Source organism: Salarias fasciatus, assembly GCF_902148845.1.
Source record: "Salarias fasciatus chromosome 7 unlocalized genomic scaffold, fSalaFa1.1 super_scaffold_4, whole genome shotgun sequence".
In the NCBI taxonomy this organism is placed as follows: domain Eukaryota; kingdom Metazoa; phylum Chordata; class Actinopteri; order Blenniiformes; family Blenniidae; genus Salarias; species Salarias fasciatus.
In genome coordinates this window covers 456,484-473,009 of record NW_021941229.1, presented here as the reverse complement: position 1 = coordinate 473,009, position 16,526 = coordinate 456,484, and the positions used below count along the sequence as shown (strand labels likewise).

The following is a 16,526-nucleotide window of genomic DNA, read 5'->3' as shown; positions in this document are numbered from 1 at the left end:
TTCCATTGTCAGAGTGAAGGCACGTTACGTGACTCGCTGCACCATCTGGTGGCACAAAATGGCACTGCCTGACTGACTGGGCTGTAGCTAGCTGGTTGGCTCGTTAGCCTGCCTGTAGGGGGCATTCAGCTGCTCTGGGTTGTCCTCGCTCTCCACCGCAGCAGTGGTGTCTTGCTCAGCATCGGGCTGCCGAGTGGCTCGGCTGTTCTGTCTGGTCCGGATCTGGGAACGGGTCTGAGTCCACGTCCTCGGCTGCCAGGCTGACTTATTTTGATTACTGGTTTTAATTGATCGAGCCTCTGAACTGTTTAGTGGTCTTTTGTGTATTTGTCTGATTAGTTGTTATTCTCAATTAAACCCCTTTCCCACTGGCCAAAGAACCGGTTTAAACCCGCTGACACCCGGCTCCTCGAGGCAGAGTGAGAGGATTTAATCGGCATTTCGACCCAGGTCTTTCAACGACCCGGGTTTTAAACGACTCGGCTTCTATCGGCCTTTAGTGGGAGGGGCGAAAGGGAGCGTGAAAGGCAGACTCAGGTTGACGCGATAATTTACGTGATGACGTCGACGTAGCGTGGCTACGTTAGCACGCTAGTTGTTGTTTTTAGACACAGCGTGAGATTTCCTTCATCAAGATGACCCAGCACTGGAGATTCCTCGACAGGTAACGGGGACTGAGCTCCTCATGGTTTACTCCATCGCTTTGCTCCGTCATGCTGATGATGTCATCAATGTGGGACAGCATCAACGTGGGAAAACGCAGCGACGCGGCTCGCCAGCAGGCGGTTAGGTCCAGGTCTGCAGGCCGTGGGACCGGAGACAAAAGCCGATTTTTAGTTGGTCGAAAACACGGGTCGACCTGCTAGCTGCAGCGGGAAAGAGGTTTTATTGTTGGATCATTCATTTCTTTTCTCTTGTCTCTTTATTTCTTCCCAGTCCTTCTTTTGAAATGAATCCTGTTGCTGCTTTGTGTAAGTTTTTTGATTATGTTGTCTTTTTTGTTTTATTGAACAGGAACTGTGGGCTTCCAGCAAACTGTGTTCTCACCCACCCGGCGGTATTGTGTCCCCTTCAAGCTCGGGTCCTCTACCAGAGTCCTGGGAGCTGGAGGGTTCTGCAGGGTCTACCAGAGTCCTGGGAGCTGGAGGGTTCTGCAGGGTCTACCAGAGTCCTGGGAGCTGGAGGGTTCTGCAGGGTCTACCAGAGGCCTGGGAGCTGGAGGGTTCTGCAGGGTCTACCAGAGGCCTGGGAGCTGGAGGGTTCTGCAGGATCTACCAGAGTCCTGGGAGCTGGAGGGTTCTGCAGGGTCTACCAGAGGCCTGGGAGCTGGAGGGTTCTGCAGGGTCTACCAGAGGCCTGGGAGCTGGAGGGTTCTGCAGGGTCTACCAGAGTCCTGGGAGCTGGAGGGTTCTGCAGGGTCTACCAGAGGCCTGGGAGCTGGAGGGTTCTGCAGGGTCTACCAGAGTCCTGGGAGCTGGAGGGTTCTGCAGGGTCTACCAGAGTCCTGGGAGCTGGAGGGTTCTGCAGGGTCTACCAGAGGCCTGGGAGCTGGAGGGTTCTGCAGGGTCTACCAGAGTCCTGGGAGCTGGAGGGTTCTGCAGGGTCTCAGCTGTTCCCAGGATTGCCTCTTTTGAACAGAGATCTCAGATGTTCCTGGTCTCTGCTGGAGCCATCCTCCCAGCTCGGGGCTTCCTGCTCTCAGTGTCCCAGTCACTACTGGTATCACTGGCAGAGGACAGTGACTTTGGAACAGGAGGTTGGGGGTTCGAATCCCGGTCAGGGCCTATGGTAATCCAGATGGGCCCTTGGACAAAGCCCTTAACACATAAATGTCCACACCTGAGAATGAGCGAAACCATACATGAAAGAGTCGTACCGGCTCGGAGTCTCAGACGTGACCCGGGTCAACAAGGTCCTCGTCAGCTGCTGTGGAACCAGGGCTTACTGATGAGAAGTGAACTACTGGAACGAGACCCTGGTGGAGCAGACGGGAGAGCAGGGGGTTCAGGGAATGCTCCTATATATCACTGATTTTATTTAATGCAGCTTAAAAAGAAAAATTTAAATATTACTAAATTATATTATTGAATATTATAATGTGTGTGTACACACACACACACACTGGGTTAACCAGCATTATAGAATATTTAACTTTTTCTTTTTAAGCTGTATGAAGTAAATGAGTGATTGGTGTTCGGCAGTCATGTCTCTGGCCCTTCTTACTGGGAGTGTATTGTTCTCTGTTCTCTGTGTTCTCCATTAAGGTTCAGAGGGTATTGTTCTCCGTGGTTTCATCACTGAAAAAACAGCACTGAATTGTGGGCCAACATGAAAACTACCTCTTACCAGTGTTTCTTCTGTTTCCATGGAAACAGACATGGTTTTTAAAACATGTGTGTCCGTGAAAGTTGTGTGAGATTAAACACATTTCAGCCTGTCGACGCCTTAAAACTCCCTCAACATGCAGAGGGAAGGTGCAGCCTGAGCGGAGCAGGACGGCGAGCTGCAGTCATGGGAGTCGGTGGACCAGCAGGAGGCGGAGCAGAGCTGAACTCCCCGCCCCCCTCCCCGCCCCCCTCCCCTCCTCCCTCCTGCTGGGAGCTGAAGGCTGCAGCGCTGCGACCGGAGGGACCCTGCTGGACGGCCGACCCTCTGTCTGTCCGCATCGCCTCACTCTGGATCATTGCGCGCTTTTCTCTTTTCCTGTGCTGGGAGGGTCGGAATGACATTCTCCTGAACGGAGGCTGCTGTAATGAGAGGTGAGTGAGCCTGAGCCTGCCTGGCTCAAAGGCTTTCTTCTCATTTTACTCAGAGTTTTGGAGAATTTCCTGGAAGGATCACTGCTGACTTTTCTTAATGTGGTTTATTTTATGAAGTTTCTCCCATTAGCCTTAAAGTTCCTGCTTTCTCTAAACGTGTATAGTTTGACAGTTAGCTTGAGAAATGTGCTGTATTTTATACAGGTAGATTGACTCCGGAAAAGAGTCTAGTTAATAAAGGACGGTTCGATTCCCGTTTGCACTGTGAGCTGGTTAAGTGAAGCTGAAGCGGTGCTGACTGCAGCGTCTGTCCTGAAGCCTCTGTCCTAGGTCCAGTCTGCGCTCTCATCCTGCTGCTGCGGGCGCCTTCATGCCACGCCGATGAGGTGACCTCCAGCACAGGTAGGTGAGAGGTCAGAGGTCGCGGGTGTGCTGGAACTCGGTCTTTGCAGTCTTGACAGACTTGTGACTGTGTCCGGGGTTGAGTGAGGTCTTCAGCTGCCATCAGGCCACCAGGCATTCCTGGAACCCTGATAAGGAAGACAGGCTGTGGCAGGCCGGCTCCCGGTCCAACAACACGGGAAATACACACACACACACACACACACACACACACACACACACACACACACACACACACACACACACACGCTCAGTCTTGTATTTCTATCCTTGTGGGGACCGTCCATTGACTCCCATTCATGTCTAGCCCCTAACCCTGACCCTTACCCTAACCCTAACCCACACCACAACAAAGCCTAACCCTAAAGAAATGTTTTTGCACTTTTACTTTTTTCAGTAACAACAACATGGTCAAGAAAACACTGTTTCTCCTACTTAGGACCGGAAAAAGGTCCCACAAGGCACGTCGTTCCACGTTTTGCTATCCTTGTGGGGACATTTGGCCCCAACAAGGATAGAAATACGAGAACACACACACACACATACACACACACACACACACACACACACACACACACACACACACACACACACACACACACACACACATACACACATACACACACACACACACACACACACACACACACACACACACACACACACACACACTGCAAAACACCCCTTCACGCCCGGCCTGACTCAGCCTCTCTTCCCTAAGAGGGAAAGTTTTAATGTTCTTGTGCAACGTGTCTCCGGATTGTGAAAGTCGGAGTGGTCAGTTGGATGCGGCTTCTGGAGGGTTTCTGGCGTCCCAGCTGTCGCTCTGAACCGCCGCTTCCTGCTCGGCCTGTAAGGCCACATCTCCCGCCTCTTATATACACAGAATACCATCGTGCCCTTGGGCCAGCGTTATCAGCTGGCTCACATTTCTCACCTCACGGAGACTTTTCGTGTCGGAGGGAAGCAGTGGAAACGAAGACGTAGAGAATCAGACTTGTTGCCTCCTGAAGTGAGAAAGCAGCCTGGAGCTTGTCAGCTGGGGAATCAGATCCATCGCTGCAGCCTGCTCAGCTCAGGGACACTTTCTGCGTGTGTGAGGAAGACGACATGCTTTGCGGGTGTTTCACGGCTTATCTCGCAGTTCCCACAACTGATCAGGTAACTGATGAATCTGGATGAACGCTCAGGTGGAGGAATGGCAGATCAGATCGCAACTGAACCAGTTCATCCACAAACTAACCTGCCTAAATGTGCCAGCATGTTGGATCCTGTCAGGGTAATAACCCCCCCTTCCTCCCTCTTTCTCTCTCTCCCTCTCGCCCTCTCTCTCTCTCTCTCTCTCTCTCTCTCTCTCTCCCCCTCTCTCCCTCTCTGTTTGTGTAAGAACAATGGGCTTTTCATCAGCTCGATCCCTCCCACTCTGATTTGTTTGCCTCTCAAGTCCAAAAATCTTATCTTTCCTCTCAAATGGAAAACTCTTTAAAGTTTTTAAAGCTCTCTCGTTTGGAGGATCATGATTAATGTGTTCATGATGTTTGCAGTAGAAATGGGAAAATGAGGATAAGATGAATGTGACTGCAATCAGAGGCAACACCTGCCTGCTTTCATGAAGTTGCCTCAAAATCAAGTTATGACTTGTGAGTAAATCAGACTTAAAGGTGCTGTAGGCAGGATTTTGCTAGTCAATGCTAATTTTTCTGTGTTTTCTTTGGGTTAAATGTTAGAGTATCCATTGATAATAATAATAATAATAATGCATTGGTTTTATATAGCGCTTTTCAGGACACTCAAAGACGCTTTACATTGCATTGCATTATTCATTCACACCATACTGGGTGGTGGTAAGCTACAGCTGTAGCCACAGCTGCCCTGGGGGGGGCAGACTGACGGAAGCGAGGCTGCCAATCTGCGCCATCGGCTATAAGACGACCTGCTCTACCAACTGAGCTACTGTCGCCCCCTTTATCCTTTAGGAGTGTAGCATAACTGCTCTACCGCGAGGGCGCAGCGTTTCCATCTGTCTCTGTTCTGACCTGAAAAGGAATCTCCACAGCTCCAGGTATCTTTGACCAATCAGAAGAGCCCATGAGGCTCTAACCATGATTGGTCGAGGGGCGTTCGTAGCACGTTCTTGTGGGAGGGGCTTAACTTGCGTAAGGGCGTGATGTCAGAGAAAACAGGACAGGATTGGCTGTGCTGGGTTTCAAATCGCCATCTTAGATGGGTCAAATCTCCATCTTGCTTTGGTAACCCTAAGCAAGATGGCGGAGATGCTGAATCCTGCCTCCAGCACCTTTAAGATCCTGCTGAAATGAGCATGCTGTTTGATTCAGTGGGCTTGGAACAACCTGCAGGCATGACCACACACTGTCTTTAACTTGCTGATCAGCTGAAACCAGCAGAAAATCAGGTGTTGAAGGCACTTTTTAGGAGACGTTTTCATTTTAATACCGTATTTTAACACAGTGGTAGCTTCCATGTTAAAATTGTATTTTGAAGGTGCAACAAGTGGTACATTTACTGTGAAAACAGTTCAAATCATTACTATTTTCACCTGTCAGTGAAGAGACGTTCCCTTCAAAGAATCTCCATCAACACGTCTTGGTCCAGATTTTCTACTGCAAATTGAGTCACAGAACAACATCAGTGGGCGTGGCTAGACCGTCACACTTCCTGGTTCCAGAGTCAATCATATATGAGTTCCCAAGGTTTATGACCGCGCCGTCGGCCGTGCGCATGATGCACGTCAGGCGTGCACATGACCTGTGTGCTCGAGGCGCCGGTCGGACGTGTGCACGTGACATCGGCCACGCCATGCACTCCAGGGCCGCGTGCCGGAACCGTCTGAACTCACTGAAAGTCCCCCCAAACTGGCAACCTGCTGGACAGAGGGAGCGTCTGGTGACGGTGCTGCTCTGATGAAGAACCTGCAGAAAGGCTGTCAGCCATGGCTGAGCCTGGCTCTTCCTGCTGCAGCAGCACAGCTCACACACCCACAACCACAAGCCTGGCCTGGAGGCCCCGTTTACACAAATACACTTTTTAAATGAAAACGCAAAGCTTTCATCGCATTTTGGGTGTCCTCTTACAAAAACGGCTCCCACGGTGGAACTTTTTGAAAAATCTCAGACTCCACCTCCTGAGGAAACTTACAATCACAACTGGTTGTAAACTCTTCAATTCCAGCTTCGTGGAAATAAGTGAAACTTTTTGAAAACACTCTGTCTCCATGGAAAATTCATCTTTTTTGAAATGCTGCTCCTGCTTCTAGCCCTGGTCCTGGTCTTGTTCCCTGTCCAGATTCTCCTGGTCTTGGTCCTGGTCCTGTTCCCAGTCCAGATTCTCCTGGTCTTGGTCCTGGTCCTGGTCCTGTTCCCAGTCCAGATTCTCCTGGTCCTGGTCCAGATACTCCTGGACTTGGTAGAGTTTTAGGCTGCTTTCATATCAGGAAAGTCCAGGACTTGGTTCTGTCCTGCTCTACATTGAGAGCGGACCGGACCATCGACGGACCAAACACACGGACAACGTCATGCAGTACAGCAGCTGCTGGTGTGGGGGCGCTGTCGGTCGACCCGAACACTGACCAGACAGGCAGAAGTCCGGCTCATTTGATTGGTGCAGACTGAAACTGTTCGTGGCTAACGGCTAACCACAAACACCCGTGATTTATAGTCTTTTAACCAGCTATCAATGAGCGGCTGCTCTTCCTAACGCCCCCATGTCTGACCTCTGACCTCCAGACAGTTTCTAGCTCTTTCTTTGAGCGTCTGCTTCTTCTGCCTGGCGCTGTTGGTCTGGTGGTCCTCTCACTGCATGTTGGACACTGCGGTGTTTCTGTGGTTCAAACGCTGAAGTGTAAAAGAGAAACTTTTCTGAAAGGAAACTTAAAATCGATGTTTTCCCCTGAGAGGTGTCATCTAAACGGGGCCTGATCCCAGATTTCTGGCTCAGCACCTCAGAGAAAACTACCAAAGACTGTTGTTTCCAGAATTAGTAGGCAGATTCAGGACCTCCACCCGCCATAGTGTGAAGAGGAAATCTGCTTTCTGCTTTTCTAACGGGGAGTGCTGAACATAACTTTTGAACTGTGTGAGAGATATGGCTGTTTTATTTTGAATATTGAACATTTTGGTGCAGTTTAAGGCATTTTTGGTAATGTGTCTACTTCCTGTTGATTTTTATTCAGCAATACTGCAAATGTCTTGTACAATGATTTAAATCAGCAAACTGACTTCATTCAGATGCTTTTTCCCATGACAGAGTAAAAGACGTATTTCACCCGAAACATTTCAATCAAGTTAGTCTCTGATTTCAACTGCTTTCTCTCTCTCCTCTCTCTCTCCCTGTCTCTCTCTCCCTGTCTCTCTCTCCCTGTCTCTCCCTCTGTCTCTCTCTCCGTGTCTCTCTCTCGTTGTGTAAGAGCTGGAGGTATTGGCGTCAGCTTGTCCTCTTGTTTTCAGTGAACCCATGCTGCTCCTTCCCCTGCCAGCACTGGGGTGTGTGTGTGCGCTACACCGAGGACCAGTATGAGTGTGACTGCACTCACACCGGCTACCGGGGGGAGAACTGCACCGTCCGTGAGTCTTTCTGTCCTCTCGCTCATATCCTCTGGGATTACTGCACTTCTGAGGAATCCCAGCTATTCTGTTGGACCTGGAACACACTCACCGAGTCCAGTAGTTTTGCTGCATGTCAGCTCACACACTTTCTTGTCTAGACTTAAATATGTGGAGAAGTTGGACAAACAGGTGTAGCTGCCAGCAGCAGGGTGGACTGGATTTCCTCCTCATTAAACACTCTTCATCCCACCGCCTCCCGTCTAATCAGCAGTGGTGCATTTGGCTGGCAGTCACACTGCAAAAACAATTAGAGTGTTTGGATAATAAAAGAGGAGCAGGAGGGACAGGGGGAGGACCAGTCATACAGGACGAGGGGGAAATGGGACTGAGAGATAACACACTCATGAAATAATGCTCTCACTTCTTGTGTAAAGTGAAGCAGGCGCTCCAAAATGACAGCTGCAGCCTGGTACACACTGCAGGACCTTTCCAGCCTTCCCCGATTCAGAGAAGACAACAGGAGACAGGTCGCACCAGATCTTTGTCTTGGGGTCTTGTGGTGCAGGGCACAAGAGCAGAAGGGCAAAAGCTCGCTTGATCTTGATCTTCAGTCTGAGTCCAGACCGTGGAAGCGGGGCCTCACGATCCTTCTGACTTTCTGGGTTTTAAGCAGGAGATGTCAGAAAAGTTCCCACAGGGAGAACCGGCTCGTGGCGGCCCAGCGTTCATAGCGACGTCGCTTTTTGATCCTTGGATGTCGGCTCTTCCTGTCACTGTGAAGCAGAATTCACCAAACGTTGGATTGTTCTCCACTAACAGGGAACGTGAGCTGGTCAGACCGTGGTGAGACAGGCTAGTTTTACCCTGCTGATGGTGTGTTGTTGCAGTAGTAATTGTCAGAATTACTGCAGCACTCGGCCCACAACAGCCTCAAACGCCTCCTGCATGTCCCTCCTTCAGCCAGCCGGTGTGCTGCGTGGGCGGCGGTTCAGAAGTCTGGAAGCAGGTTTCTGAAAACTCCAGAGCTCTGCTGGACGCTGATGCAACCGCTCCGTCTGCGTCACGCTTCCCTCCCGCTGCAGCTGTTTCCCTCACCGTGTTTTTCTGTCTCCTCTGGTCACAGCCGAGTTCTGGACCCGGGTGCGTCTGTTCCTGAAGCCCCGCCCAGATGCGGTGCATTACGTGCTCACACACTTCCGCTGGCTGTGGGACGTGGTCAACGCCACCTTCCTGCGGGACGTCCTCATGCGGCTGGTTCTAACAGGTTCAGAGTGAGCGCCTGGACCACAGGAAGTCCTCCAGGGTGGCGCCGGTCCAGGATTCATCTGATAACTGTCTCGGTGTGTCAACAGCGAGGTCCAACCTGATCCCGAGCCCCCCCACCTATAACTCCAGATATGGCTACCTCAGCTGGGAGTCCTACTACAATCTGAGTTACTACACTCGACTTCTGCCCCCGGTGCCTGAGGACTGCCCCACGCCTGTGGGGGTCAAAGGTCAGAGCCCAGAAGCTGTGTTTTTCTTTCGGGTGATCAGTGTGGTCCCAGCACCCTGAACGTCACCTGATTGAGCCCCGTTTCCGCCTCCTCTCAGGTCAAATGTTTTCTTGCTTTTGTTTTATAAAAGTTAAAAAATTCGATTGAATTTTTCCGTTTGAATCAACAGTTCGGCGGCTGAGTTGGAGCCTCTTGCGGCTCAGTTTTGGCCCACGGGCCTTATGTGTGGCACCAGTCCCAGGTTTTGAGAGCAGCAGTGGTGTTTCAGGGTGCGCTCTGAGCTGCGACCTTGGCCGAAGCAGCAGTATTATGACTGGAGGCGTGGTGTGTGTGTGTGTGTGTGTGTGTGTGTGTGTGTGTGTGTGTGTGTGTGTGTGTGTGTGTGTGTGTGCATTTTTCTATCCTTGTGGGGACATTTGGTCCCCACAAGGATAGAAAAACCTGCATGACGTGCCTTGTGGGACCTTTTTCCGGTCCTAATGAGGGAAACAGTGTTTTCTTGACCATGTTGTTGTTACTGAAAAAAGTAAAAGTGCAAAAACATTTCTTTAGGGTTAGGCTTTGTTGTGGTGTGGGTTAGGGTTAGGGTAAGGGTCAGGGTTAGGGGCTAGACATGAATGGGAGTCAATGGACGGTCCCCACAAGGATAGAAATACGAGACTGAGCGTGTGTGTGTGTGTGTGTCCAGGCCGCGCCCCGCTGCCCGACCCCGAGCTGCTGGTGGAGCGGCTCCTGAAGAGAAGGACGTTCAGACCCGACCCGCAGGGCAGCAACCTCATGTTCGCCTTCTTCGCTCAGCACTTCACACACCAGTTCTTCAAGACCTTCAACCGAATGGGCCTGGGCTTCACCAAGGCTCTGGCACACGGGGTCAGTCCGCCACGCCCGCTGCCAGCTGACAGAGCCGGTCTCTTTGAGTGAAGTGTCTCGCGGCGCTTTTCAACTGGGACGTTCGCAGTTTGACAACAGTGATGTCAATAAGTCCCCAGGCTCTCATCTGGTGGTTGGTCATGCACTCACTCCTGAACATGTGGACCTGGTCAGCGTTCCATCCTGGAACAGCTCCCGCTGTGAGGCATGTCATGTTGCTGTTCGTTCATTCTGTGACTCTTCCAGGTTGATGCAGGTCACATCTACGGAGACAACCTGGAGCGTCAGCTGAAGCTCCGGCTTCACAAAGACGGAAAACTGAAATACCAGGTGAGACGGCTCCTGGACCGCGCAGAGCCCATTTTAACGCTCTTGTCTCAGCTCGCCGTCAACCTTCAAACCAGAAGCTGGAAACTCCAGAACGACTGAGTGTTCTGTTTCAGGCTGTTGATGAGCCAAAAGAAACGTCATTCATCCTCTCTGCTCCCACCGGCGCTGCTGTTGTGGGTTTTGTTGGCTGGTTGTGTATACTGTAGGTTGTTCCACAGAATGAACCTCATCAGGAAGACCCAGATCAAACTGAAGCTGCATGTGAGACTTTAAAGGTGCGTTCACACCGGACGCGTTGCGAGCGTCACGGGCTTCACTGACGCCTCAGCGTTGACGCATGTAAAGTGTGGAATTCGGCGCGTGTTCATCTACACACGACGCTGGCGACGCTCGGCAGCTCATTGGTGGGAGTGGGAGGAGCTTCTGTGTCCTGTCTTCATGTTGACAATAGCGGATCCCATGGAGACACTGGCCTGGCTTTATTTAATAAAGAAAGCCAGAAAACGGCGTCGTCAGGCGCCTGTGCGACGTTTTTGGGTTCATCCCATCCTGCTGCGGCGTTCACAATTTGGCGAATTTCACCGTTTGCTCCAGGAGCCGCGTGAGGATGAGGTTCGCTGTCAGCGGGACTTCCGCCTCTCCCGGCCCGGTTTGACGACCTTCTGGCCGGCGTCAGCGCTCAGAGTGCTCGTCTGTGATGGGATGACGCTCGGCGTTGACACTTCCAAAGTTCAGTTTTCCCAACTTCAGGCGTTGACGCCTGCAACACGAGACGCGCGTCGCCAACGCTCGAAAAGCGCCTGAGGCGCGTTAGGTCCGTTGAAGCTCGTGCACCAGAGACTGTGAATGTAAAAGCAACGCCGTGACGCTGGCAACGCGTCCGGTGGGAACGCACCATTATGATCCTCTTTCCTTAACGCCACGGCTGTCAGAGTCCTTTTAGTTCAATTCCATGTTGGCTGAGCCGCCCAGTAAAATAACCCCACCATGAAATAAACCACAATTCAACCACAGAACACAGGGTTCTAAAAATTACATGAGAAAGACTATGTAGAGGGTTGTATGATACTTATTTAACAATTGCGTCAATAAATCAAATAGAAAGGTGACAGCTCAGTTGGTAGAGCAGGTCGTCTTATAACCGGAAGGTTGGCGGTTCGATCCCTGCTCCCGCAGGCGTAAAACTGTCGTTGTGTCCTTGGGCAAGACACTCCACCCACCTTGCCTAGTATGAAAGTTGTGAGAGTGAATGGTTGGTGGTGGTCCGTCAGTCTGCCCCAGGGCAGCTGTGGCTACAGCAGCAGCTTACCACCACCCAGTATGGAGAGAGTGAATAATGTAAAGCGTCTTTGAGTGTCCTGAAAAGCGCTGTATAATACCAATGCATTATTATTATTATCTTTCTTTGAAACTTGAATCAGCTGTTTGGTGGTTTGCCTGGATTGGAGCGTCTTACCGGCTGGAACTGGCCCGCGAGCCTTATGTTTGACAGCCCTGCAGTGCCTGACCGGACATGTCTGTCCCGCTGACCCTCTGAACCCTCTGCAGGTGATAGACGGGGAGGTGTTTCCCCCCAGCGTGTCGCAGGCCCCCGTCAGGATGAGCTACCCCCCCGGCGTCCCGGCCCAGCGGCAGCTGGCCATCGGCCAGGAGGTGTTCGGCCTGCTGCCGGGGCTGGGGCTGTACGCCACGCTGTGGCTGCGGGAGCACAACCGAGTGTGTGACGTCCTGAAGGCGGCGCACCCCGTCTGGGACGACGAGCAGCTCTTCCAGACCGCCAGGCTCATCGTGATTGGTCAGACACACCGCTCCTCCTCCAGCCCCACACACACCCCCACACACTCTGCATTTGCAGGCTAAATTAAAACTTCCAAGGTAGAGGATCATAAGTCTGAACCAGAAATGTGCAAAAGACACACACACACACACACACACACACACACACACACACACACAGAAACGGATATAAGCTTGACTCACCTCTGTGGGTTGACAGTGGAGCTGTGAAGTGAAAAATATTTAATCACGTCCTTTTAGGGCTTCTGTTGTAACCGATGGGTGAACTCCTCAGCATGCGTGTCCGCTCTGCTCCGGTCTATTCCGCCTCCATCTCGGATGTGAAACCTAACGGCCACTGCGTCCGTCCGCTGGGCTGTGCCGGGCCGCGGAGCCAGATGGACGACGTTATGCATTATCGCTGTTTTTATGACTAATTACTGCGCAACTTAAAACTGTAGCGTCAGAAGTGCCATGAGCCAATACAGTTTAGTTTAGTTTAGTTTATTCATTTATTTGATCAGGGACAATGCACAGTAAAACATGAATCCACAAAAGCAAAACATGCATGTGCCAGGTTATAGCAAAAAATGCTAATTTCCACCTGTAGTCCCTGGACAGGTTGATGTTATCAAATACAGACTATTAAAATTTACACAAGTAAAACATCAACAATCAATCATTTTTAAACCAATTTCACTTCTACACGATGGTCACAGTCACACATACAGTACTGTTTGCCTCAGTCACTCACTGTGCACGAGCCTGCTGAGACAGTCACCTCGTTCTAGTAAGACGTCTGAACAGGCTGTCGTCTGAACACGCCATGATATCGCTGGGAAGAGTGTCCCAGAGGCTCACCGCTTTGTAAGAAAACGACTGCTGACCAAAAGTAGTTCTGCACCTTGGAATGATGCACTCTCCCCTGACTGTTGCCCGTGTGGACCGAGAGATTTGTTGCTCTCAGGGTGATGAACTTTCTCAGTGGGGGAGCAGCCAAGTTATGAATTATTTTAAATAATGAGGAGATTTGGTTAAATTTGATCAGATTGTCAAAGCTAAGAAAATTGTATTTATTAAGAATGTTACAGTGATGGTATGGGCGAGGCTTTTTGTCATGAATTTTTAGAGCTCTTTTGTACAATGATTCTAGTGGTTTCAGTGATGTTTTGCAAGCTTGAGACCAACTAGACATGCAGTATAAAAGATGTGGGATAATCATCGTGTTGAGATAAGTGTACGAGGCCTCTGTTCTTAAGGAGTTTCTCATAAGTTTGTAGCTCATTAGATTAAATTTCAGTTTATTTCCAACTTTTTTAATATGAGTTTTAAAACTGAGGTTTGAATCAATAGTTAGACCTAAGTATTTTGTTTCGTCTACATTTTTAATATTTTGTCCATTTACTTTGATTTCGCAATTTTTTAGTAGTTTTCTTTTATTCGAAAAAGGCACTGAAACTGTTTTATCTAGATTTAGAGTGAGGCAGGACATCTCTAGCCATGTTGCTACTTTTTGCATTTCTACTTAGTTTTTCCACAACTTCAAGCTCGTTTTTTCCAGAAGTAAAGATCACCGTGGCGTCGGCATACATTATTACCTCAACATCAGGGCACACTCCAGGGAGGTCATTTATGTAAATGCTGAAAAGCAGGGGTCCTAAAATAGACCCCTGTGACCACATGTGACCACCATAGACCACAGTGATAGACGCTCCTTATGGAGGAGTACGTGGAGTACGTGCCGCTGAATTTCAATCACCATTCACTGGTAAAACCGGCGCTGTGTCCGCCCACAATCCCCCTTTCTGTTAGTGTCTTTGAAGAAAGGGTGAAACAGTACGACTTGGCTTTATGCTTCCACAACCAGCGTCTCCTCATCCACTGTTGTGAATGTGACAGGATGTGAGCCCTGTGAGGGCTTTCAAAATAAAAGAAACACATTCTGAATTATGGGGTTCTGGCCACCGGCCCGGAGTAGACCGGCCGTTCCGGAAACCTCCCGAACCTCCCGATGGCCAGCCCGCCCCTGAGACAGACTATCGATTTTATTTTGAAAGTCCAGATGTTCTTTTTCCTGTTTGGTACGATTTGATCTGTGGATTTGATCGGCACCGCTCCGACGGATCAGAAGATGGACTTGATCTGTACGAGGGCGTACCCAAAAGTTCCCGGAATGTGATTGTAACTTTTTGTTTCTGACATCTCAAAATAAAACATCACCGTCGCCTTCAAAATAATCTCCATCCGCATTAATGCAGCGCTCCAGCCGTGTCTCCCACTTCACCAATGCGTCGTCAGACCCGTGCGTAATTGTGCCATTTTTTTGCCGGCTGTGATTTTTCTGTCCCCTCCTCCACATCTGCAAACCGCTGTCCCTTCAGCTGCTTCTTCAACCTGGGGAACAAGAAAAAGTCCCTGGAGGCTTCATCTGGAGAATCAGGCGGATGGGAGAGGAGATTCATCTCATTCTTCTCCAGAAACTGCGTGAGGCGCAGCGCCGTGTCCGCTGGCGCTCTGTGGTGGTGGATCAACCGGCTCCACTCCGCCACGACGCTCTGCTTCCTCCTCACATCCTCACGGAGCGTCTGAGGACTTCCTGTAGTAGTCCTGGTTTACAGTCTGACCTGGAGGGACAGACTCGCTGTGGACGAGACCCTGGACAGCCAAGAAGCAGCTCAGCATTGTTTTCACAGCTGAGCGGACCTGACGCGCCGACATCTGGCCCTTCTCAAACCCCCGGACCACTCATGGACCTGAGTCTTCCCCAGAGCAGCATCCTTGTAGGCTTGCTGCAACAAGCTGAGTGTTTCTGCTGCTGTTTTTCCAGCAAAAAGCAGAATTAATGTTTGTGCGCTGCTCTGGCTTCACAGTCAATGTCGCCATTTTGGAAAAAGGGTAGACCGCCGCTGCACTCTGTTGCTATAAATAGCGCCTGACAGGCGTCAGTGTCACTCTGGGAGCTCAGCTTTTTCACAGATGTGCACGAGGCTTACCTGCAGCACATCTGACGGCCAGAAGTCCAAACTCATTATTATTAGTATTTTATGACCAGAGTCCAGGAACTTTTGGGTTCCCCCTCGTATTTTGGACGTGACGGGGCAGAGTGAACGCTGTGGAACGGTTCTACGTCATTTAAATAGCTGCAGGCGCATGCAGTGGAGTTTGACCGTGAATCACGTTTTCCGCGTTATGCTCCAAAGCGGACGTGGAAAGCACCACCAATGCACATGCACTTCCTCTCACGCTACATTCTGGGCTCACGTGGTGCACGTTCCATGCATGCCCACCGATCCAGGCAGCTTTTCCGGCACTCCGGGCTGCTAATCTGCTCTTTTTTTTTTACAGATTATTTCTAGAAAATGAAGCACATACATTGTCAGTATAGTACCATACTGTATATGTGCTATGTGATGTAATATACTGACAGAGAAAAGGCAAAATAAGCTCTAATCTAGAGGTTATTTAGCCTTTTTTCTGTCTCTGAATCGTGGGGCGACATCCTAGTGATCAAGTAGCCAAGTGTGTGTTCCCTATGGAGGATCCCTTGATACACAGCTCGGCGTCCTCTCAGGACTGACGCTCCGTCTTCTCTCCCGGCCTGTCAGGCGAGACGATCCGGATCGTGATCGAGGAGTACGTGCAGCACCTGAGCGGCTACCTGCTGCAGCTGAAGTTCGATCCCACCCTGCTGTTCAACTCCCAGTTCCAGTACGGGAACCGCATCGCCCTGGAGTTCAGCCAGCTCTACCACTGGCACCCGCTCATGCCTGACAGCTTCCACGTGGGCGGGGACGAGCTGTCCTACGAGCACTTCCTCTTCAACACCACCGTGCTCACCCACTATGGCGTGGAGCGGCTGGTGGAGGCCTTTTCCCTGCAGCGGGCAGGACAGGTGAGCAGCACACTGTGCTGAAGGTGCTCTGCCTCCTGACTGTGGACCAATGACGTTTGACTTCTTCCTCCTTCTTTTCAGACATGTTACTTTAGATTTACTAAAGTATATATATACTTATATATATAAGTATATATACTATGCTCTATACTTCCTTACCAGTGTTGTCACTAACGCTACTAATTAACGCGTTATTTTAATCTGATTACTTAATTTCAGTAATGAGCAATCTAACGCGTTCATTTTCCAAACCAGTAATCTGATTAAAGTTAGTTTCCTGAGTGACTGTGCGTTACTATTTTGTTATTGCCTCATAATGTATTGTAACGTTCTGCGATCCACGAAGCCCCAGACGTCTCCGGGTCGTTCCAAACGGAGTTTTATTTTACTGAGGCCAAGCAGACCATCAACAACACAGGGCTACTGCTGGCCAGAACCC

The 16,526-nt window shown here is 50.3% G+C and overlaps 1 protein-coding gene across 1 annotated transcript in view; it reads left to right on the top strand.

Annotated features, from left to right (window-relative positions):
• Window positions 1-2,597: 2,597 nt before the first annotated feature.
• Window positions 2,598-16,526, top strand: part of pdcl (phosducin-like) — a 40,965-nt gene continuing 27,036 nt past the window's right edge. Inside the window, exons 1-9 of the mRNA XM_030085546.1 lie at window positions 2,598-2,759; window positions 3,078-3,161; window positions 7,625-7,741; window positions 8,847-8,987; window positions 9,076-9,219; window positions 9,908-10,089; window positions 10,336-10,419; window positions 11,968-12,214; window positions 15,801-16,087. Coding sequence (XP_029941406.1) covers window positions 2,753-2,759; window positions 3,078-3,161; window positions 7,625-7,741; window positions 8,847-8,987; window positions 9,076-9,219; window positions 9,908-10,089; window positions 10,336-10,419; window positions 11,968-12,214; window positions 15,801-16,087 — 1,293 coding nt within the window. The 5' untranslated portion in view covers window positions 2,598-2,752. The remainder of the gene's footprint in view (window positions 2,760-3,077; window positions 3,162-7,624; window positions 7,742-8,846; window positions 8,988-9,075; window positions 9,220-9,907; window positions 10,090-10,335; window positions 10,420-11,967; window positions 12,215-15,800; window positions 16,088-16,526) is intronic.